Raw genomic sequence first — 23744 nt, forward strand, 5'->3', positions numbered from 1 at the left:
TGGAATGACTTGGATAGCAAGAATGGTTGCACAACTTGAAGAAAGTAATTGATGTCATTGAATGGTACATGTAGAAATTAAGACGGTGTATGTTTTGTTGTGTATATTTTCACTACAATAAATTTTTTTTAATTAAACAAAAAAAAGAACAGATGACTGTGACTCCATTATATTGTATCATGAGTCTGTGAATTTGTAATTCATAAATGCCGCTGCACATTTCTTACCTTGGAACAGGGTTAAAGCATCCCTCTCTTGTCATTGTCTTTTTAAGTCTGATGGGTCTTCCTCTAGGTCTTGACATTTAAGGAGATAGATTTCTAGAGAGATATTTAAGCCTGAATTAGTTTCTCTTCCATTTGGACCCCGAGCTCCTCCCTGAGCAGCCCCCTTCCCCTACTTTCTCAGTGCTCCCCTGGGTTCTGACTACAGGAAGTATCTTTTCTCTCCGTCTCTAACTCTTCTATCCTGGCTTTTAGTTGCTTCTACTATTTTTTCAGACATCTCATAGGCCAAATTTCCATACCCTGTGCTTTCTGTTCCTGTCTCTGTCAGTTAGCTAAAGCCCTTTTTGCTCTTCAGAGCTGACTCTGCCACCATAAATACCTCAGGTTCCTCTGACTCAGGAAGTGTGTCTTGTAGCCCTATTTTTTCATTGATCTATGATGTGCACAGGATTTCCTGTGCACACCTTCACGTTTTTAACCACAGTGTTTATTTCTTGGTGCTCTCCATTTTCTAAGCAGCATGAACTGGGCATTTATTACTTTATAAATAGTCGAATAGCCAATAATTAGAAAACAGATAATCATCCTTTTGCCTTAAAGCCCTGGTGGCGCAGTGGCTGAGAGCTTGGCTGCTAACTGAGAGGTAGGCAGTTCAAATTCACCAGCTGCTCTTTGGAGACCCTATGGGGCATTCTACCCTGTCCTATAGGGTCGCTATGAGTCGGAATTGACCCGACGACAACAGGTAGGTTTTTTGGCCTTGGATGATTCTGTTGTTTCCCTTAGACGTTAAACAGAGGTTAACTTACGTATTTACATTTTAATATGTAAATATGCAGTCCCCAGGCTGGTTTTGGTTCCTACTTGATCCATAATAACTTTTGTTGTTGTTGTTTTTGTTGTTAGCTGCCCTGAGTCAGCCCGACTCATAGTGACCCATGCACAACGGAATGGTCTTGTGCCATCTCCATGATCTGTGGCAGATTGGACTATTGTGATCCTCCTGTATGGAATGTGAACATTCTACCACTGAATCCCCACTGCCCCCATAATCACTTTTAGAGGAAGCAAAAGATTGTGAGGACAGATTTAGAAGTCTTTTCCCTTCTAGAATATCCCCATGGAATCACAAACATGCCTTCCATGTCTCCAGATAAGTGATTTTTTACTTACGTCCCTCTAGATTTACTTTTCTCAACAAGCCAATGATTCTCAAGAGGAAAGAGCTTTCTCAGCTCTAGCAGTGATAGTAACATTTCTGAGCATTAACTAAAGATGAAACACGGTGTCACTCAGTCCTCACACAACCCTGTGGTGGCTTCTGTTTTGGTCCCACTTTACAGAAAATAGGCTTAGAGAGGTGGGTAACTTACCAAGGTTTCTTTTCAACAAAGTGATAGATCTAGAATTCTAGGTTTAGTGAACTCAATAGCCAAGTTTCTTTCTTTCTCCTTTTTTTTTTTTTTTAATAGACTTTTATTTTTTAGAGCAGTTTTAGGTATAGAGAAAAACTGTGCAGAAAGTACAGAAAGTTTCTATATCCCCTCTCTCTCTCCTGCACACTGTTTCTCCTATTATTAACATCTGACAATTGTTAACATTGTTGAACCAATATTGATACATTGTTATTACCTATAGTCCATAGGTCACATTAGGGTTCACCCTTTGCATTGTACAGTCTTATGAAAGTTCATTTTTTAATATAATTTTATTGATTTTGTTGTTGTTGTTAAGACCATACACAGCAAAACGTACACCAATTCAACAATTTCTACGCGTACCATTTAGTGACACTGATTACATTCTTCAAGTTGTGCAATCATGCTTACCCTCCTTTTCTGAGTTGTTCCTCCCTAATTAACAAAAATTTACTGCCCCTTAAGGTTTATATGTAATCTGAAGCTCATATTTTAACCACCGTGCTAGACTAATTGTTCCAATACAGGGGAGAAGAGTTGGGAATCATGTACTGGAGTCAATGGTGTGAGGTCTTTTATTTGGAGAAGGGGTGCTCTGTTACCTTCAACCATCAAATTTCTTTCTTTTGGTCTCATTACTCCTTCTGATGATGTCGTTAAATCTTTACAACTCAAGTCAGTTCTAATCTTGTTTCTTCCTGTTTTATTCTGTCATTTCTCCTTCTTCAGACCTATTTCTGTTCTTGGTTCAACTTTCTTTGGCACCGTTTTCCTTCCAGAATGGCTTGCTGCTTTGGTAATTTATAAGTATTCTAATTTTACTTGCAACTTTTCTGCTCCCTATTACCTTATGGTGCAATTTATCACTCTTACCTCCTAATAATAATAATAATAGTAATAACTTACATTTGCATAGTGTTTTACACTGTACAAAGTACACCTGCATACATTATCTTATTTAATTCTCAAAACAATCCCATGAGTTACTATACCCTTTTAACATATGATGAAAATATATTTAGTAAGGTTAAATGAACCATCCATTGACACAGACCTAGTGAGTGGCAGAGCTGGTTCTTGAACCTATGTAGTCTGACCCCAAGTTTGGTGCTTCTTCAACTATATCACAGCTGCCCTATTGCCTTAATAGTATTTCTCGTTCATAGAAATTAATTCTGTACTGGACTTAGGTGAGTTCTTTAGATATTCACTAAAATTTGTAAAATATTACTCCAAATGTATTATCCTTCCTTTCACTTCTTTTGAATTATCAGTTTTTTTCAACATTTTGAAAATTTCTCCAAAATAGTATTATTTTCCAGGAGAAAAAAAGGGATTCTCTGAGTTTTATTTGCTTTTTCCTTCAACAGATATGTTTTGATTCTCTGATATGTTCAAGACACTTTGTTAAGTGATGCATAAAACAGTCAAAGCCCTCAAGAGAATTCTAATCTGAGATAAGGCATGTATACAAATATCCTTTATAAAATGTAGAACATGTCTTAAGAAATGTCTAAATAAAGAGCTATGGGAAGAAAACTATCCACATGTCTATTCACCAAAACACTAACAGTGGTTATCTCTGGGGGTAGAATTTTTTGTTTGTTTTGGATAGTTACAATTTTTTGTTTTGCTTTGCTTATCTGCATTTTCTAAGTGAAATAAATATGTATTAATTGTGAAACAAAAAGGAGGATATAAAACTGGTTTCGTAAAGTCTATGGGAGTTTAAGGAGCCCTGATGGCACAGTGGTTAAGAGCTACAGCTACTAACCAAAAGGTCATCAGTTTGTATCCACCAGCTGCTCTTTGGAAACCCTATGGGGCAGTTCTACTCTATCCTGTAGGGTCACTCTGAGTAGGAATCGACTAGACGCAACAGGTTTGGTTTGATTTGGTTTTTATGAGAGTTTAAAGAAAAAAAAAGTTTCTTCTGGTGAGGATACTGTGGAAGACAGCCCATGCTGGAGGCATTTAAGCTGAAGTCTGAAGAGATGGTAGATAGAATGAAAAGAGGGGGCATTTTGAATGGAGAAAACTACATTAATTAAGCATGAAATCAAGAAGATACACATTAACTACGGGAAAGAAGTCCACTTTAATTTGTCTGAAGACTTGTGTGTGGAATTTAGAATAGGAATAAAGCTAGTGGCTAAGGCCTAACCAGTTGCCATCAAGCAGATTCTGACTCATGGTAACCTCATGTGTGTCAGAGTAGGACCGTTGCTCCATAGGGTTTTCAGTGGCTGATTTTTCTTAAGTGGATTGCCAGGTCTTTCTTCTGAATAAGCCCTGGTGGCACGATGGTTAAGTGCTTGGCTGCTAACTGAAAGATCGGTGGTTCGAACCCACTAGCCACTCCATGGGAGAGAGATGTGGCAGTCTGCTTCTGTAAAGATTTACAGACTTGGAAACCCTATGAGTCGGAATTGACTCCACAGCAATGGATTTTCTTTCGAGGCATCTCTGGGTGGACTTGAATCTCCAAACTTTCGGTTAGCAGCTGAGCCAACAGGGAAGCCAACAGGAAGCAGGACTAACTTGACATATGCAGGCCAGCAGAATATTGACATGATACGTGATATGGAGACAAGGACAGTGGTAGCCTGTAGGCAATCAGTACAAAGACCTTCCTCAAGGAAGTCCCAGCAGGAAGATGGTGAGTGCGAACAGAGGAAATTGTTGTTAATAGGCAAAGTCCCAGAGACTGGAGGAGTAGGTTTTCAAGCAAGGTGAGGACTTAAGAGTGGGGCTGTGGTTCAGGAGAAGACTCCATTCTTAGGGAGAACAGAGAGAGTGAGACAAAGGAATAAGAGAACAAGAATTCAGGCGCAGGGACTGGCAAAATATGCGCAGGAAGAAACAGCGGCAAAGATGAACCTAAGCAATTTCTTTTTTTTTTTTGAGACAAGGATTTTTTATAGGCTGTGGGGCAGGTGCTGAAAGCTTAAGCTGAAGACTAGAGCCATGAGCTGGTCAGCTGTAATTTTTCCAGGAAAATATAGAAACACCACCTTAATAATGTTGTGTTATTGATGCTGTGTGCAGTTGAGCTGATTCCAATTCACAGAGACCCTACAGGACAGAGTAGAGTTTCTTAGGCTGAAATCTTTACCAGCAGATTGCCAGGTCTTGTCTCCTGTGTAATGGCTGGTAGATTCGAACTGTACATTTTTCACTTAACCATTGCGCCACTAGGGCTCCTTTAATTAATAATACAGACGTATAAATATATCTATTTGTTCTCTTGTTTTACAAACATCTGGACTAAATTATTGTTTTTTTCAGACTGGATTCTTTATAGAGCAATTCCGAAAAAGGCATAAGCCCTAAGGGAGTTCCAGATAGGCATTTCCTTTCACCAAGTTTTAATTATTATCAAATATTACTTAACAACTTTAGGTTTACCTTTGAGGCCTACATAAAAATCAACCGAACCCATTGCCGTCAAGTAGATTCCAACTCACAGTGACCCGATAGGCCTACATAGATCCCCACTTTATTCTTTTTTCTAGAGTCAGATCTTCCATGCCTTGATCACTTCAGGTGGCTTCAGCAGCAGAGATGTGGCTTGCTGTTTAGGTCTCACTCCATTGAAACCTTTAATTAACTTTTAATTAACAGCCAAACATTCAGTACTGGCTGAGCCTCTCAATTCTCACCTTCTTGTCATATGATGTCCTTTGCAGGTTTTCCTCCCCTTTCCTTTGCCCATATAGTCCTCGCTCTGCTACTAACATTGTGAGACTTTGACAAGTCCCTAACCTCTCTGAGCCTCAGACTCCTCATTTCTAAACTACTCGGAGGGGTTGAATTACAACTTAAAAGATTATGGCAGTGTGAAGATTCCATGATCCTAACCTATAATAAATAAAATTTATTAATAAATATACTTAATTCCTAAAGTTTCAGAATATGGGGCCCAGGGGGAAAAGGGACTCTTTGGATTTTGGAGGCAACACATTCCTCATTTGGGTGTGCTACTCTGGCCAAGTCACTACGCGGCCTGAGCTGCCCATTATGAGCTGAGTGTTGTCTGACTCAGAGAGCCACAAAGTTGGACGTGCACAGCAGCACTCCATCATTAAATGGAAGTGGTATATACGAGATGGGGCAGAGCAGGACCTGAAGGCACAAGTAAGTTGCATGAGAAAGTAGCCCAAAAGCTCATAGTCTCCACTCCTGTCACATTACCTTCCATCTCCCAGTCTGCACCTATGGCCTCATGGGGAGTTCCTTATGATGAGTTGACTGAGGAAGAGAAAACTTGTGCCTGGTTTACAGATGGTTCTGCATGATATGCAGGCACCACTTGAAAGTGTATAGCAGCAACACTAGAGCTCCCTTTCTGGGGCTCCCCTGAAGGCCAGTGGTGAAGGGAAATCCTACCAATGGGCAGAACTTCAAGCAGTTCACCTGGTTGTTCACTTTGCTTGGAAGGAGAAATGGCCAGATGTGCGATTATATACTGATTCATGGCCTGTGGTCAATGGTTTAGCTGGATGGTCAGGGACTTGGAAGGAACATGATTGGAAAATTGGAGACAAGGAGGTATGGGGAAGAGGTGTGTGGGTAGACCTCTTTGAATGGGCTAAAGAAGTGAAGATATTTGTGTCTCATGTGAATGCTTACCAAAGGGTGACCTCAGCAGAGGAGGATTTTAACAATCAAGTGGATAGGGTGACGCATTCTGTGGAAACCAGTCATCCTCTTTCCCCAGTCACTCCTGTGAATGGGCTCATGAACAAAGTGGCCATGGTGGAAAGGATGGAGGTTACCCATAGGCTCAGCAACATGGACTTCCAGTCACCAAGGCCAACTTGACTACAGCCATTGCTGAGTGCCCAATCTGCCAGCAGCAGAGACCAGCACTGGGTCCCCGATACGGCACCATTTCTCAAGGTGATCAGCCAGCAACCTGGTGGCAGGTTGACCGGAAAACCTGTGGACTGCCTCCATCATGGAAAGGGCAGCATTTTGTTCTTACTGGAATAGACATTCTGGATACAGATTTGCCTTCCCTGCATGCAATGCTTCTGCCAAAACTACCATCCATGGACTTACAGAATGTCTTATCCACTGTCATGGTATCTCACACAGCATCGCCTCAGATCAAGGGGCTCACCTGACAGCAAATGAAGTGCAGCAATGGGCCCGTGCTCATAGAATTCACTGGTTTTACCATGTTCCCTACCATCCTGAAGCAGCTGGCTTGATAGAGTGATGGAATGGCCTTCTAAAGACACAATTATGGTGCCAGCTAGGTGTCAATACCTTGCAGGGTTGAGGCAATGTTCTCCAGGAGGCTGTATGCTCTAAACCAACGTCCAATATATGGTGCCATTTCTCCCTTAGCCAGGATTCATGGGTCCAAGAATCAAGGGGGTGGAAATGAGAGTAGCACAGCTCACCATTACCCCTAGTGACAGACTTGCAGAATTTTGGCTTCCTGTCCTCACACCCCTATGCTGTGTGGGTATAGCAGTCTTAGTTCCAAAGAGAGGAATGCTCCCACCTGGAGACGCATCACTTACTCCATTGATCTGGAAGTTAAGAATGCCACCTGGCCACTGTGGGCTCCTTATGCTTCTGGATCAACAAAGAAGGGAGTTACCGTATTGGCTAGTGTGATTGGTCTTGATTACCAAGAGGAAATCATACTGATATTATATAATGAAGGTAAAGAAGAGTATGTTTGGAATGCAGGAGACCCCTTAGGGTGTCTCCTAGTACTACCATGCCCTGTGATTAAAGTCAGAGGAAAACTACAGCAACCCAATTCCACCATGACTACTAATGGCCCAGACCTTTCAGGAATGAAGGTTTGGGTCACTCCACCAGGCAAAGAACCACGACCAGCTGAGGTGCTCGCTGAAGGTAAAGGAAATACGAAATGGGTGGTGGAAGAAGGTAGTTCTCAGTACCAGCTATGACCACATGACCAGTTGCAGAAACAAGGACTGTAATTGTTATGAGTATTTCTTCCTTGCATGTGTGCATAAAATATTTTTGTTTTCTTCACTTATGAAATATAAGATGTAAACAGGGCTAGTGAATTTTTGGTTGTACACGTTAGTTGTATCATGTTAGGTGCAGGTATGACTTAATAATTGTTTTATTCAGAGATTACACATTATCTAGGAGATGTGTACAGGTGCCAAGCTGACAAGGGGTAGACTTTAAGGTTGAATGTCAACTTGGCTGTGCCATGATTCTCAGTGGTTTGGCAGTTATGATGTAGTTTGGCAGTTATGTAATGATGAAATCACCTCCGTGATGAGATCTGCTATGAGCACCAATCAGTTAAAAGGGAGTATCTTCTGGGGTGTGGCCTGCATCCGATATATATGGACTTTCTGGCAAAGCTCACTGGCTTTTTCTCTGCTCTGGATCCTGCATTTGGCTTGTCATCATCTAACATCCAGTTCTTGGGACTTGATCCAGTAGCCTAAGACACCTGCTATCAGTTGATTCCAGTAAAAGAGGGAGGGCAGAGTTCAGTCAGTCATGTTAAGATTAGCCAATGGTTGATCTTCTATTCTTCTCCCTCTTCTTCTTTTTATAAACTTCACTGTAACTAGCTTATTTCCAGCCATTTGTTTGTTTGTTTGTTTTTGTAATCAGAATAGTCTCCCTATATGCATATAGAATAACTGCTCAGAATAAACCTTATGTTTCAATTTCTTTAACGTTTGATTATTTTTAACAATCCCCAAAGTTTACGTAGTGGTATACTCTCAAATTAGACTTTCTACATCAAGAAAAAATTCTAAAATGCTTTACAATATGGGGGCTTGAGTCAATTGGATATATTTCAAAAGGAAGGATCAAGCTAACACTGAACATTTTCCTGAAGTGTTCATTGTTATGACTCTGAATCAATCACAAACCTGTGAAGCACTGACCATAATTTATTTTGTGATTTGTACAGCTAGTCTCCACCATCCATCTGTCAGTTTCTCATACTGTGGTGGCTTACATGTTGTTATGATGCTGGAAGCTATGACATCAGTATTTCAAATACCAGCAGGGTCACCCACGGAGGACAGGTTTCAGCAGAGCTTACATACTAAGACAGACTAGGAAGAAAGGCCTGGCAATCTACTTCCAAAAATAAGACAGTGAAAACATTATGGATCACAAAAGAACATTGTCTGACTTGCTTGCTCTGGACATGTTATCAGAAGGGACATATCATCAGAGGAGGACACTACGTTTGGTGAAGGAGAGGGCCAACGAGAGCATGGGAGACCCTTGGTGAGATGGACTGGCACAGTAGCCATAATGATGGGCTTGAACATGTTGGTGACTGTGAGAATGATGCAGGACAGAGCTTCATTCTGCTGTACATAAGGTGGCCATGAGTCAACTGGACGGCACCTAAAAACACAGCTAGTCTATTTTAGAATTGTTGGTATTATCATAATAAGGCATTCCCAACTGGAGGAAGAATGACTTACAGAGGTTAAGAGGGTTTAAGTGACAGGATTAAGAACAGCAATCAGAGAAATGAGCTTAAGAGCGAGACGTATTAGAGAAGACAAGCATCCTCAGTAATGGAAGTTTAGGTATGGACAGGAAGGAAGGATGTAAGACAAATCTTTCAACAGTAGAATAAAATATGATTACTGTAACCAATGTCAGATGGATCTTGGCCGAAAGCAGAGAATACCAGAAAGATGTTTACCTGTGTTTTATTGACTATGCAAAGACATTTGATTGTGTGGATCATAGCAAATTATGGATAACATTGCAAAGTATGAGAATTCCAGAACACTTAACTGTGCTCATGAGGAACCTGTACATAGACCAAGAGGCAATTGTTTGAACAGAACAAGGGGGTACTGCATGGTTTAAAGTCAGGAAAGGTGTGCGTCAGGGTTGTATCCTTTCACCATACTTATTTAATCTGTGTGCTGAGCAACTAATCTGAGAAGCTGGACAATATGAAGAAGAACTCAGCATCAGGATTAGAGGAAGACTCATTAACAACCTGTGAAATGCAGACGATACAACCTTGCTTGCTGAAAGTGAAGAGGACTTGAAGCACCTACTGATGAAGGTTAAAGACTACAGCTTTCAGTATGAATTACATCTCAACATAAAGAAAACAAAAATCCTCCCAACTGCGCCAATAAGCAACATCATCATAGACAGAGAAAAGACCGAAGTTGTCAAGGATTTCATTTTACTTCCATCTACAATCAACCCCCATGGACACAGCAATCAAGAAATCAAATGACATATTACATTGGGCAAATCTGCTGCTGCAAAAGACCTCTTTAAAGTGCTAAAAAGCAAAGATGTCACTTTTAGGACTAAGGTGCACCAGACCCAAGCCATGTATTTTCAATCACATCAGATGCATGTGAAAGCTGGACAATGAATAAGGAAGACTGAAAAGAATTGATGCCTTTGAATTATGGTGTTGGCGAAGAATATTGGATATACCATGGTATGCCAGAAGAACGAACAAATCCATCTTGGAATAAGTACAGCCAGAGTGCTCCTTGGAAGTGAGGATGGCGAGACTTCATCTCACACACATTGGACATGCTATCAGGAAAGGCTGACCAGTCCCTGGAGGAGGACATCATGCTTGGTAAGGTAGAGGGTCAGTGAAAAACAGGAAGACCCTCAAGAAGATGCATTGACACAGAGGCTGCAACAATGGGCTCAAACATAGCAATGATTGTGAGGGTAGCGCAGGATGGGGCAGCATTTCGTTCTGTTGTATGTAGGGTCCCTAAGAGTCAGAACCAACGGATGGCACCTAACAACAGTTACTGCCTGAAAGATTAGTTTTAAATATATACTAAATACACAAACATGTTGTGTGTGTGGGGGGGGGAGGTAAAAGCATATTTTTACTTCCCTCTCTCCCAGTCCATGTTTCTTGCTTTCCAGATGTCCTAGGGTTTCTACTGTATCAGGTGGAACCAGCCAACCAGGTTCCACTCCTCTGCCCTCACATCCTAGGCGTGCTTTGGAGTGAAGCATGCTGAGAAGTGAGAATGGTAGGGTAGAAGTATGAATAATTGAACAACAGAAAGAAAGAAGAAAAGGGAGGTATAAGTGAGATTGGTGAGGAGAGAGGGAAGGGACAAGGAGTGAAGGCATATGAAAAGTAAGTGCAAGGAACAGAGCTGCGTGAGGTTGGGGTAGGCTTCACCACCCTTCAATTTTTGACACTAGTGGTTCAATTTTGGGGGCAGGGAGGGGCCCTGTCTCCGATGTAGAGCTCTTAGGCTCTCCGGGATTCCAAAAGGACGGTAAACACTGGAGCGGGTGTTCCCTGCAGAGCAACACACCGAAGCTTCCACTCTGCGGGTAAGTTCTCCCTGTGCCCAAGTGTTCTCAGCCTTCCTCTCCTCACCCAGGAAGGCCGATTACATCATTTTAACCTGAGCAGCAGGGCCAGTTTTTCCATTTCAAACTCCTGGTCTCATGAACGCCGACTCTTGTTCCTTAAGTAAACCGGGACGGAGCTCTAATGCCTCCCTTGTCACTACTATCTCCTGAAGGAGGGCACTCCGATGCGTCTCAATTTAGCAAAGAGGTTATTAAATAACCCAGGGCGCGACCTTTTCTCGCGTTTACGAGCTACACCTACACAGGAACACATGGCCACCAAGCCCGTCGCTGAGCCAAGAACCTTGGCTCAACATCCACGACAGGCGGTCCAACCTAACACACTCCCGAGGGCGACCTCCGGGAAGGCGGTGAGGGTCAAGTGGCTACTCCACCGTGCTGCGCCTGCGCAGTCACTAGGCAGCCTCTACCCGCAGGGCGTGCTCGTAACGCAATGCTCCCTATCAGGCGGCCACAGGGAGCGCGCCCGCGGCCTCGCCCTCTCTCGCCTCTCCCTTCTCTCGTCTAGGCTTGGCTTTAAAAGTAGGCTTGGAGACCGAGCGCTCCACTCTCCACCCCTGTGTGCCACCCCTCCACATCCTTTTGCGCGCGTGCGCAGAGGCGGACCGCCGGCTGAGGGCGAGAGGGAAGGGCGGGCGTACGTTCTTGCGTGCGTCTCAGGCAGCGCGCACGCCGGCGTGAGAGGGCACGGGGAAAAGGTGGCTCTGGCCGGGGCGGCTCGGCTTCCTGCGGCTATGTAGCTGAGCTTGTCGGGCCAGGGTTCTCCTTCGCTGCCATCGCCGCGTTCTAGCGCGGAGTTGCTGCTCGGGAGAGAGACCGTCCTCAACCCCGCCGCGCTCCCTCGACGGCAGAGCTTGCTCGCTCGCCCGTGGGAGCGTCCCGGCCGAGCAGCCCTGAGGGGGGAGGGGAGGCCATTTTGTCCCGACCGACTCCCCGGAACCGGGCGGAGCGGCTGGGAGAGGCTGCGGAGCTGCTGTCGCCGCCCTTGGAGGCACCGGACGCCGCCACCGTCGGGGCTTCCTCAACGAGGCCGTTCATAGGTCGCCCGCGCCCTCTCGAGCTCTCCTTTTTCCCACGCTTCCCCTGTCCTCCGGCCTGAGAACGTCGGAGTGAGGAGTTGGCCGTAGTGAGAGGGACCGATCCCTTGGTGCCGCCGGCGGCGAGAGCCTGAGCCGCTCCTCCCAATGGCGAAGAAGACGTACGACCTGCTTTTCAAGCTGCTCCTGATCGGGGATTCAGGAGTGGGGAAGACCTGCGTCCTTTTTCGTTTTTCGGATGATGCTTTCAATACCACCTTTATTTCCACCATAGGTAAGACCTGTGGGAGGATGGTGTACGGTCTTTGTAGCTGCAAACTGTTCCTTTTACTCCAGACATCTTGCTTCCCGTAATGTACGCCTTTGTTTCACTGATTCCAATTCCAAGCGAGAGACCCAAGTTACTGTTTGAATCGGCAGTGAGCTTACTGGGGCGGGGTCTGCCCATGCTTTCCATCCGGTCTCTGGCTTTCAGGTCTCCTACTCTGCTTAGTTCCTGCTGTTTACAAGATAGTCAGCATTTAACAACATTCCAGAATTGTATTTCTTTAAGCGCCAGACTGACTTTTTTCATATTTGTGCGAAGTTACTGGATGTATGATATTTGTAAAGGGTATATTTTAGTGGTTGGGACTGCAGCAGTTATTAGTCATTTGGTAAAGGCCTGAATTTATATTTGGGGCAAAGAGAAGATTTCATATGGTCATAACTTAGAGTAAACTTGAGGGTTTGTGTGAAGAATAAAGCAAATTAGAGAGGAAAAGTGAGTTGCCCCGCGTTGACTAATCCATTGATGTGTCAAACAATCGGAGGCTCTTGGCGCTTGGGGTGGGACTCTGTATGGCATGTTTGCTTCACAGTGCTATTCGAGACACGAGCAGAAGCAGTAATCTAAGGGAGATGATCAGATTTTGTCCTGAAACCCGACGGAATGAAGTCTAACTTCTCCCTTTCCTTTTGTTTTGCGCTATAATTTACGGAAAATTATTTTGCCAGTCATAGCCGTAAGGATTTATAATGTACTTTCACCTCTTGTTTCAGGATTATTTGGTGTGGAAGTAAAAGCTAATAAAGATTGACCTTTTTAACTGGTTTCCCGTTTAGGAACAGAAAAGGGAAGGTTCTAGGAAAGCCCCTTTTGACACTGATTGGAAGATTTTGTGGTATCAACACTAATCATGTTGAATGAATTGTATGGGAAACCCATTTTTTTTTCACACACAGTAAATTTCTTAAAGGACAGATGGGTACCTCGGTCACTTGAAGCCCAGCACTCAGCATTGGGGCAGTGCAGTGAAATCCATTTTAAAAAGCAACTGCAGACTTCTTTGAACATGGGGAATTGTCAAAATTGAACTGATTTCAGACGATTTATAGCATTACTGAAATCATTGATTTTGGATTCTTATGACAAATATTCGTCAGGTGCTTAATTCATTTGCATATGAAACACTGAAATTGAATTGGGCAAGTGATTATTTAAATTTTTGAATTCATCTTTTTTTGGAGAAATAGTCTGTTAAAAATTTCATGAAACTTAGAACTTATTCTCTGCCTTGTGGGTTAGCACTTGCTAGCACTAAGTTTGCTTTTAACATTCCTCTTTTAGCTGTAGCTGGGTAGTCAGGTAGTTAGATTGTCAAGCAGATATTTTTTGAGCGCCTAATACTAGGTGCTGTTTCAGGCACTAGGAGTATGTGAGATTGCCTTGAGGAACAATCTAGTGAGGGCAATCACAATAGAGTATGGGAAGTGCTACAATAGGGGTAAGCAAAGCGAGGAGGGGTGAGTAGCCAGCCTAAGTCTGAGGAGGCTTGCCTGCAGGAGATGATGTTTAAGATAAAGTCTGAAGGACAAATAGGAATTGGGCCAGAGGGGTGGGATAGGGCCTTTCTGGAAAAGGGAATATTGAACAAAACCTATAGTAAGGTAAGAGATTTATCTGCCACTGAGAAAGTGGGGTTGGAAAGTAGGAAGCAAAATGCTAGCTTCATCTACTTTAAACTTTTTGTAAAGGATGCATACCCACAACCAAAACACCGTCCTGTACAATAATGGCATAATCTCTTTTTTTTTGAGAAAATGTGTGGTGGTTTTGGATCAGGTCTGCTGGGTTGGTTGGAATTCTGGTACCATAGGTTAGTAGCTGTGAGACTTTGGGAAAGTTACTTAACCTGTCTGTGTCTCAGTTTCTTTTTTAAATAATGTTAATAATAGTACCTACCAAGTAGGGTGGTTGTGAAGATTTTATGGGTCCATGAGAGTAAAGCATGGTGTTAGTCACATTGTAGGAGCACAGGGCATATTAGCCCTTATCTTAGTTATTTATTGCTGCTATAACAGAGGAGCCCTGGTGGCACAGTGGTTAAGAGCTTGGTTGCTAACTAAAAGGTTGGCAGTTCAAATCCACCAGCCACACCTTGGAAACCCTGTGGGGCAGTTCTGCTGTGTTCTGTAGGGTCACTGTCAGTCGAAATCAACTTGATGGCAACAGGTTTGGTTTTTCTTTTTTGGCTATAACAGAAATACCACAGATAGGTGGCTTTAACAAACCAAAATCTATTTTCTCGTAGTTTAGGAGGCTAGAAGTCTGAATTTAGAGTGCCAACTTTAGGGGAAGGCTTTCTCTGTCAGCTCTGGAGGAAGATCCTTGTCTCTTCAGCTTCTGCTTCCTGGTTTCTTGGAGATCTCTGTATGTCTTGACATCTATTTATCCCATCTTTCCTCTCCTCTCTTGTTTAATCTCTTTTGTATCTCAAAAGAGATTGACTCAGGATACACCCTACACTAATCCTTCCTCATTAACATAAAAAAGACAACCCATTCCCAAATGGGATTATAACCACAGGCATAACCAAAACCAAACCCACTGCCATCTAGTGGAGTCTGACTCATAGCGATCCTATGAGACAGAGTAGAACTGCCCCATAGGGTTTCCAAGCTGTGAATCTTTACGGAAGCAAACTGCCACATCTTTCTCCCGCTGAGTGGGTGGAGTGGCTGGTGGGTTTGAACTGCTAACCTTTTGGTTAGCAGCCGAGTGGTTTAACCATTGTGCAACCAGGGGTTAGGATTTATAACACATATTTTTGGAGGACATAATTCAGTCCATAACATTTCACTGTTTGACCCCCCAAAATTCACATCCTTGCCATATACAAAACATATTCACCCCATCACATCATCCCAAAAGTCTTAAATCAACTCCAAGTCTAAAATCTCATCTTCTGAATCATCTAAATCAAATATGGGTGAGACTTTAGGCATAGTCCATCCTGGGGCAAAATTTCTCTACATTTGTGAACCTGTGAAATCTAGAGTACAAAAAGTTATGTTTCCAAAGTACAGTCATGCGTTGCTTAAAATCCAGATACTTTCTGTGAAATAGGATGTTATGTGATTTGAGTCCGTGGGGCAGGGGGTGGTGGAGTGGGCTCGCTGCCAAATTGGGCTGTGGGCATCCCCTGGAGGGTGCGTGCCTGATCATATATGTATATGCTGTGTTGCCCTAATGGACGTTATGTGGTACATGACGGTACCATGGTAGAACAGGGTAGACGTTTCCATTACAAATGGGAGAAATTGGAGGGACAGAAGGGATAACCAGTGCCAAGCAAATCCAAAACGCAGTAGAACGATTTACATTAGCTCGCAAGGCTTGAAAACAAATCCTCTGTTCTTTGGGACCATCTGGGCAATGACCCTGTCTTCTAGACTCTGGGTATGGGCCATGCCCTCTGCATTCTGGGTGGAGGCCCCTTAGCCCTGGGTTTCAGCTCTGCCTTCCAGGCCCTCTGAGATGGCAGCTTTGCTTCCTCGGCTTTAGGCGGCCCCATTCTCCTAGTCCATCTGAGTGGCGACCCTACCCCCTCGGCCTCTGCAGTTCCCATTCTTCTGCCCCTTGGGCATGGCAGTCCTGCCTCTTGAGTTTGGGTGGCAGCCCCACACTGCAGTGAAGATCCAACTCTTTGAAATTTAGGAGGATGTGGCCCCACCATTTGAGCTCCAGGAGACCTGTGGCCCCACCCTTTCAAACTGAGAAAGCCCTGCTGATCTCCTGTTTCCTGCCTGTAGAATTCGAAGAGGCAGACAGCATTCTTAACTTAGTTATTTCTCTGTGTCCTTCAGTCTAAGCTGTTAGTTTTTTGCTGTGGTAGTTGGTTAGATCCACCAATCACAGGCTTAATCTCTTTAACAAAAGATTGTGTAGCCATGTCCTTGGTGAACATTGTAAGACACATGTCCTTAATTTGTACAACAGAATTTTCCAAATCTTTAAGTTCTGTTTCCATTTTGCACAGTTCATTTTTAAGTCCGTTTCTTTAAGTTCTGTCCCCAAAGCACAAATGTTCAGTGGGCTGTTTCCTACTGGGCATGTTACCTTTTGGTGTCTGTTAATCCTCCCTGCACTCCTAGATTTATTACTTTTTCCATAGGGAATATCTTCCATCATGGTATGGAGTCTCTGGGCTTCATGCAGGAAATTAAATTGGTAAAGGCTCTTGCCCCTGAAGAGGTGTAATGCATCCTTTTTGTTGTCTTTCTGAGTGTTTGTTTTTGCTAACCTTTGAAAGATTAGGTTGGTTCCAGTGACCTGCATTTAAGAACCAGTTGATTAAATTGAGCTTAGCCCTTTATGTATGGAGGGCTACCTTTTTACAGAAATGAGGAAAACCTTTGTCAAATCAAACGTGTCTGACCTCTGCTGTGATACTAAGGCAGCAACTCATGCTGCAGGAATGGCCAGCGCTCCTAAGGAATTTCTCTCCTTTGAACGTCTACTTTTAGAATGAATAAAAACTGTCCAACACTTGACCCAGCTCTTTCAAAGTATTTTTCACAGATAGCCCATCGGTGTTACAGGTGATAGCTACTGTTAACGGGTGGTCAGTGAGTCAAGGGGATCCTCTGTGGTGCTTTCCCATACTTTAAGTTCACTGGTCTTGTACTTAAGGAGCACTGGTGGCACAGTGATTAAAGCCCTTGGCTGCCAGCCAGAAGGTCAGCGGTTTGAACCCACTAGCCGCTTCACGGGAGAAAGTTGTGGCAGTCGGCTTCTGTAAAGATTACACCCAGATAAAATCTTGTTCATGGCCATAATTCTCATTCTGAGAATTTTTTTCATTGTTTTGTTTGAAAAAGTTTATTGATAGAATAGTTTGAAAAGTAGATGATAATAATGGAAAAAGAATAAAAGTGGTTTTATTATTTTATTTGCAGGAGTGAGGAACATATCTCAGCACCAAATATGAAGGGTTTGTTCAGTTTACTTGTCCTTTGCAAAGCATAACAGAGCAGAGCCAGTAATGTTAAGAATAATTATTTTCTTTTCAAAGATTACGATGTATAATGGTGTGCAAGGTATGGCAAGGGAAATATTCTTGTTCGGTTTGTAAAAGGGAAAGCGTGATTGGAGAAATGCTGGCAATCTGTTTAAACTTGCAGTGCTACAAAGTTGCCTCTTTAGTGCTGTGTTAGCAGCTGTGATGAACAGAGAAGTGGGGGCTTGTTGAGTGTGGATTTCCAAATAAGAGACCTTTATTTAGCACAAAATATAAATTGTGTGACTAAGATATCCGCATGTGAAAACTGCTTATGGAGATGATTAAGCCATAAATAAAGAGTTTAATGGAGCTGCAAGGGTGTTTTAGGTTAACAGAACATTGTCTGAACCCCTAAGACTGATAAAAGTCTTGTAAAGTCATGGATTTTGTTCCTTTTAAATAGATAATTAATTGGGCTGATGAAATAAATTCTTCCCTTATAAAGATGATTAGAATGAAATTCTGATGAAGAAAACTCATTCTTAAGGGATATCTGAAGTGAGAAAAAAAATTTTGTTTAAAGACAGTGCCATGTATTTTGGGTTGCGTGCAAATGTGAGTGCTTGATGTTTATTCCTCTCTCCAGAGATGAAAGAGTATGTTTTTAAGGAAAATAGCAACTGATGATGGAACACTTAAGTTTCCAGTATGACCCAGAAACAGAGCATCCAAGGTTGTAAAACATTTGAAAATGGAAAAGCCATTATTCTGGAGATCCAAAAAGTACAACGTATCAAAATCAGAACGAGGACAGTGTTGATTTGTTTCTTTCATATTAATAACAGTGCTTATGCAGACTTCTTTAAATTGATATTTTTATTGAGATAATTGTACATTCACATGCAGTTTTAAGAAATAATACAGAGAAATCTCTTGTACGCTTTACCCGGTTTCTCCCAATGGTAACATTTTATAGAACTGTAATATAGTATCACAAGCAGGATGTTGACATTGGTGCAATACAACAGTCTCATTTAGATTTCCCAGTTTTATTTGTGCTCATTTTTAAAAAATATTTGTTTTGTTATTGTTGTTGAGAATATACACAGCAAAACATACATCAATTCAACAATTTCTTCATGTACAGTTTAGTGACATTGATTCATTGATTACATTCTTTGATCTATGCAGCCATTCTCATCCTCCTTTTCTGAGTTGTTCCTCCTCCATTAACATGAACTCACTGCCCCCTAAGTGTTTCTATCTAATCTTTCGAGTTGCTGTTGTCAGTTTGATTCCATATAGATAGATTTGGAAAGAGCACAATGCTTAATGCAGACATTCTTTACTAGTTAAGCTAGACTATTACTCGCACTCATTTTTGTGTGTATATTCTGTGTAATTTTATCACATATCATGTAGGTTATGGAAGTAGGATAGTTGCACAGCTATTGCCTTGGGAATTCCCTCAGCGCCTCTCCTGTGTGTGATACCCTGTTTTTGCCATGCCTTTTTGTTGGTTTACTACCTTTTTTGGTGGAGCATATTATTCTCTAGTAGCTTCTTGAGAAAAGGGTGCATGGCAGAGTAAATTTTTTGAGACTTTGAATATTTGACAGGGTCTTAATTATATTACTTAACATGTGATTAAAAGTTTAACAGGCATAGAATTCTAGATTGAAAACAATTTTCCTTTAGGATTTATTTATTTATTTTTTTACCTTTTTTATTTTATTTACGTTTTTCATACATAACAAAATTTTGCCATTTTAAGTGTACCATTCAACAGCATTAATTCACAGGGTTATGGAGTCATCCCTGCTATTTCCAAAACTTTTTCTACACTCCAAACGAAACTAAGTAATAACCATTAAGCAGTAACTCCCTTTTCATCCTCCTCTCCATTCCTTGATAACCACTAAGCTACTTTGGTCTCTATGGATTTGCCTGTTCTAGATATTTCATATAAGTGGGATCATGCAATATTTATCCTTTTGTGTCTGACTTAAATTCACCTTGCATAATGTTTTCATGGTTCATATATGTCATAGTATGTATCAGAACTTCTTTTCTCTTTTTGGCTGAATATTATTCCTTTGTATGCATATACCACATTTTGTTTATCCATTCATCTGTTGATGGACACTTGGGTTGTTTCCACCTTTTGACTATTGTGAATAGTGCTGCAGTGGACATTGGTATACAAGTATCTGTTTGAGTCCCTGCTTTCCATTCTTTTGGGTATATACCCAGAAGTGGAGTTGCTGAGTCATATGTTAATTCTATGATTAACTTTTTGAGGAACCATCAAATTGTTTTTCGAAATGGCAGCATCGTTTTACATTTGTATCAGCAATGGACAAGGGTTCAGTTTCTCCACATCCTTGCCAACACTTATTATTATTTTTATAGCCATCCTAGTGAGTGTTAGTGTTATCTCATTGTGGTTTTGATTTGCATTTCCCTAATGACTAATGATGTTGAGCATCTTTTCATGGGCTTATTGGTCATTTGTATATCTTTAGAGAAATGTGTATTCAAATCCTTTGCACATTTTTTAATTGAGTTGTTTGTCTTTTTGTTGTTGAGTTGTGAAGATTCTTTTTTTGTTGTTGAGAGTATACACAGCAGAACATGCACCAATTCAACAATTTCTACATGTGCAATTCAGTGATATTGATTATATTTTTCAAGTTGTGCATCCATTCTCACTCTCCTTTTCTGAGTTATTCCTCCTCCATTAACATAAACTCACTGCCCTCTTAAGTTTCCTATCTAACCTTTCTAGTTGCTGTTGTCCATTTGATCCCATAGATGGTTAAAAGAGCACATTGCTCAAGGTAGACATTCTTTACTAATTAAGCTAAATTGTTCTTTGGTTAAGGAAGGCTTCAGGGGATATTTTTGGTTTAAGATTTAAGGTTTAAAGATTATCTCAGGGCAGTAGTTTCAGGGGTTCACCAGCTTCAGTGACTGCAGAAAGTCTGGATTCCATCAGGATTTGGAATTCTGTTCTGCATTTTTCCCATTTTGATCAGGGTTCCCCTATAGAATCTTATCAAAATATTCAGTAGTGGTAGCTGGGCACCATCCAGTTCTTCTGGTCTAATGGCATAGGAGGCTGTTTTTCAGGAGGCAGTTAGCCACACATTCCATTTCCTCTTATTCCTGTCTCTCCTTCCTCTGTTGCTCCGGGTGAATAGAGACCAATTTTTGTACCTTGTATGGCTACTGAGTTGTAAAAGTTTTTTTTTTTTTCAATTTATTTTGGATATTAAACCCTCATCAGATACATGATTCTCAAGTATTTTCTCCCATTTTGTAGGTTGTCTTTTACACTTTCTTGATAATGTCCTTTGAGGCAAGAAAGTTTTTATTTTGCTGAAGTCCAGTTTATTTTCTTGCTTGTGCTTTTGGTGCCCTAAGAATCCATTGCCAGATACAAAGTCCTGAGGGTTTATCCCTATGTTTCCTTATGAGAGTTTTATGATTTTAGCTCTTATATTTAGCTTGTTGATCCATTTTGAATTAATTTTTGTATGTGGTGTGACATAGGGTCCGACTTCATTCTTTTACATGTGGAAATCCAGTTGTCCCAGGCCTATTTATTGAAGAAACTATTCTTTACCCATTGAATGGACTTAACTCTCTTGTTGAAAATCTATTGCCATAGGTGTATGGCTTCCCTTGGGATTTGGAAGGCATTGCTCCCTTGTCTTCTAGTTTCTGATGTTGCTGGCAAGTTTGATGTCATCATTCTGATTCTTTATCCTAGTTTGTATCTGGAAGTTTTTAGTTTTTTTTCCCGTCGTAATTCCTAGTAACACATTTCACAATGGTGGGCCTAAGTGGGTAGGTCTTTTTATAAAACCATAGTGCTGGGTACTTGGTGGACCTTTTCAGATCCTTCAGTTCTTAAGAGTTTTCTTGCATTTTTTCCTATAATTTCCTTCTCTTTATTTTCTGTTTTCTCTTTAATTGGATATCGGACTTCTTGCATTCATTGCCTAATTTCCTATTTTACAATCCTAATTTATTCTACTTTCTGGGAGATTTCCTTGACTTTATCTTCTAATTTTTCTGTTGAGGATTTTTTTTGGCTGCCATATTTTTAGTAGCTTTTTCTTATTTTCTTTTTCTTAGGCATCTTGTTCTTGTTTTGAGCATCTTACTTCTTGGAGGATAGCTTTTTTGACATTTCCTTGCTTTCTCTTTTCTTCAACTTCTTTTTTCTCCCTGTTTATTTTGATCTGTATTTTATTTTAGAAAGCTTTCCTCAAATGATTGGTGATTTCAGACTACATTCATAGTTAAGGATGGATCATTAAAAAGATGTTTGCAAGCTCTGCTTAGGAAGGGCTTTTAATTGGTGGGCTCTGCTACAGATGGAACAGAACCTGTTTTGTTTTATTGGGGAAGCACCCAAAGCATTAATATCGATAGGCCTTTAGTATCTGGAACCATTCAGTTTCTCCAGAGAAAGACCCTCAGATCTCCTGCCTTTAGGGGCAGTGGGTAATCAGTCTGGGTGCCTGTGTTCTTGAATCTGAACATCTAAGTGGATTTGGGTGGATGGGTGAGTGTTAGTTATAGTTTCATTATACATATTTGTACTTAGTCTTTATTTTTTTAGTCTCCCTGTTTTTAGTCTTAAGAGTCTCTGGGTGGTACAAATGGTTAAGCACTTGACTACTAACTGAAAGATTGACGGTTTGAACCCTCCCAAAGATGCCTCAGTAGAAACGCCTTGTAATCTGCTTCTGAAAGGTCACAGCCTTGAAAATCCTATGAAGTGTAGTTTTTTTATTCTGTACACGCGGAGTTGGCCATGTGTCAGAATCGACTTAACGTTTGGTTTTTGTTTTCGGTTGTTAGTCTGAGTTCTTATCCCCACACTCCATTGAGCCTGGTGTTCCTGAATTCAGATTATCTATTTCAAGTTTTCCAGAGAATAAACCTTTACAGTCCTGCTTGGATTTGAGGACTGGTAATATCTAGCTTGACAGTGGCTGCAACAGTGGGCTCAAACATAGCAACAATTGTGAGGATGGCTCAGGACTGATCAGTGTTTCATTCTGTTGAACATAGGGTTGCTATGAATGGGAACCAACTTGATGGCATCTAACAACAGTTTCTGGCTATGTGAGATAGAGGCTGCGTCTTGGTGGTGACCTTTAGCCAGGCCCTCAGTTTCTGTGTGGTATCTGATATCTGCTATTGCTAAGCCTTTCCCAGGGTTCGGAGGCATGAGTTGGCTTGCTCTTCATGGTATCTTCTTTAGCATGCCCAGAGATTATTGTAAGATTTTTTGTCTTCATATATTGTGGTTAAAAAAACCCATTGCTGTTGAGTCAATTCTGACTCATAGCGACCCTATAGGACAGAGTAGAACTGCCCCATAGGGTTTCTAAGGAGCGACTGGTGGATTTGAACTGCTGGCCTTTTGGTTAGCAGCCAAATGTTTAACTACGGCACCACCAGGGCCCCTAGGGTTACAAATATCTTTTTATTGAAATGAAGGTGGAATGTATTTTTATTTCTTGTTTATCTTATTGTTTTGGTGTGATTTTGGAGAGAAGGAGGTGGAAAGGTCTGTCTTCACTATCTTAACTGGAATTTGAAATAATTTTTGACTCCAAATGGCTTTTGATCCCATGTTTTAATTCATAATATCTAGTAGAGTTAGAGATGAATGATATCTTGCTACTGTTTCTGTAAGTATTCAGTCCATCCTCAAAATATCAAGTTTTTTTTTACTTAGGATAGTCAAACAAATGTGGTAGGGAGTCAGAGTAGTTCTTCTACAATTCAGAAGAGTGGCATTTAAAGGAAACAGCCTTAACCAATTCTTGGCTGATTTACTTGGGAAGCAAAGGAGTATTTCTGCTTTTTGAGCAAAGTATGACTGTAGTCTTAATTTCAGTCTCATACTCTTGATGTATTCTTTTTTATAGTATAGAAAAAAAAAAAGATTGAGCAAATTCATAATCTGTCAGAGGACTGCAGTGGGACCCATGAATTATAGCGCTTGGGATTGAATGATAAGGTATCTAACTCCTGATTTTGCTGCTTTGAAGTCTCTTGAGTTATTTTACCTCTTTACTGTATATATTCTTAGGGAGCTCTAATGGTACAGTGGTTAAGGGCTCGGCTGCTAATGAAAAGGTTGGTGGTTTGAACTTACCAGCTTCTCTGCGGGAGAAAGGTGAAGTAATCTGCTCCCATAAAGATTACAGCCTTGGGAACCCTATGGAGCAGTTCTCTGTCCTATAGGGTCGCTATACATTGGAATCGATTCTTCAGCAGTGGGTTTTTAATATATTCTTTTTTTTTTAATTGTTGTAATTAAATGACGTTTACATTTCAAGTTAGTCTCCCATACAGAATTTTTTTTTTTTTTTACATACATTGTTATGAGACCCCAAC

The 23744-nt window shown here is 41.3% G+C and overlaps 1 protein-coding gene and 1 long non-coding RNA gene across 2 annotated transcripts in view; both read left to right on the forward strand.

The window, feature by feature from the left end:
* Positions 1–11699: 11699 nt before the first annotated feature.
* RAB10 (RAB10, member RAS oncogene family) overlaps positions 11700–23744 on the forward strand; it is a 112756-nt gene continuing 100711 nt past the window's right edge. Inside the window, exon 1 of the mRNA XM_004377583.2 lies at positions 11700–12328. Coding sequence (XP_004377640.1) covers positions 12202–12328 — 127 coding nt within the window. The 5' untranslated portion in view covers positions 11700–12201. The remainder of the gene's footprint in view (positions 12329–23744) is intronic.
* The window catches only part of LOC111820809 (uncharacterized), a 2319-nt gene continuing 1320 nt past the window's right edge, over positions 22746–23744 (forward strand). Inside the window, exon 1 of the long non-coding RNA XR_002824317.1 lies at positions 22746–23364. This is a non-coding gene — a long non-coding RNA (uncharacterized LOC111820809). The remainder of the gene's footprint in view (positions 23365–23744) is intronic.

The sequence above is a fragment of the Trichechus manatus genome, unplaced genomic scaffold (genome assembly GCF_000243295.1).
Source record: "Trichechus manatus latirostris isolate Lorelei unplaced genomic scaffold, TriManLat1.0 scaffold00052, whole genome shotgun sequence".
Lineage (NCBI taxonomy): Eukaryota > Metazoa > Chordata > Mammalia > Sirenia > Trichechidae > Trichechus > Trichechus manatus.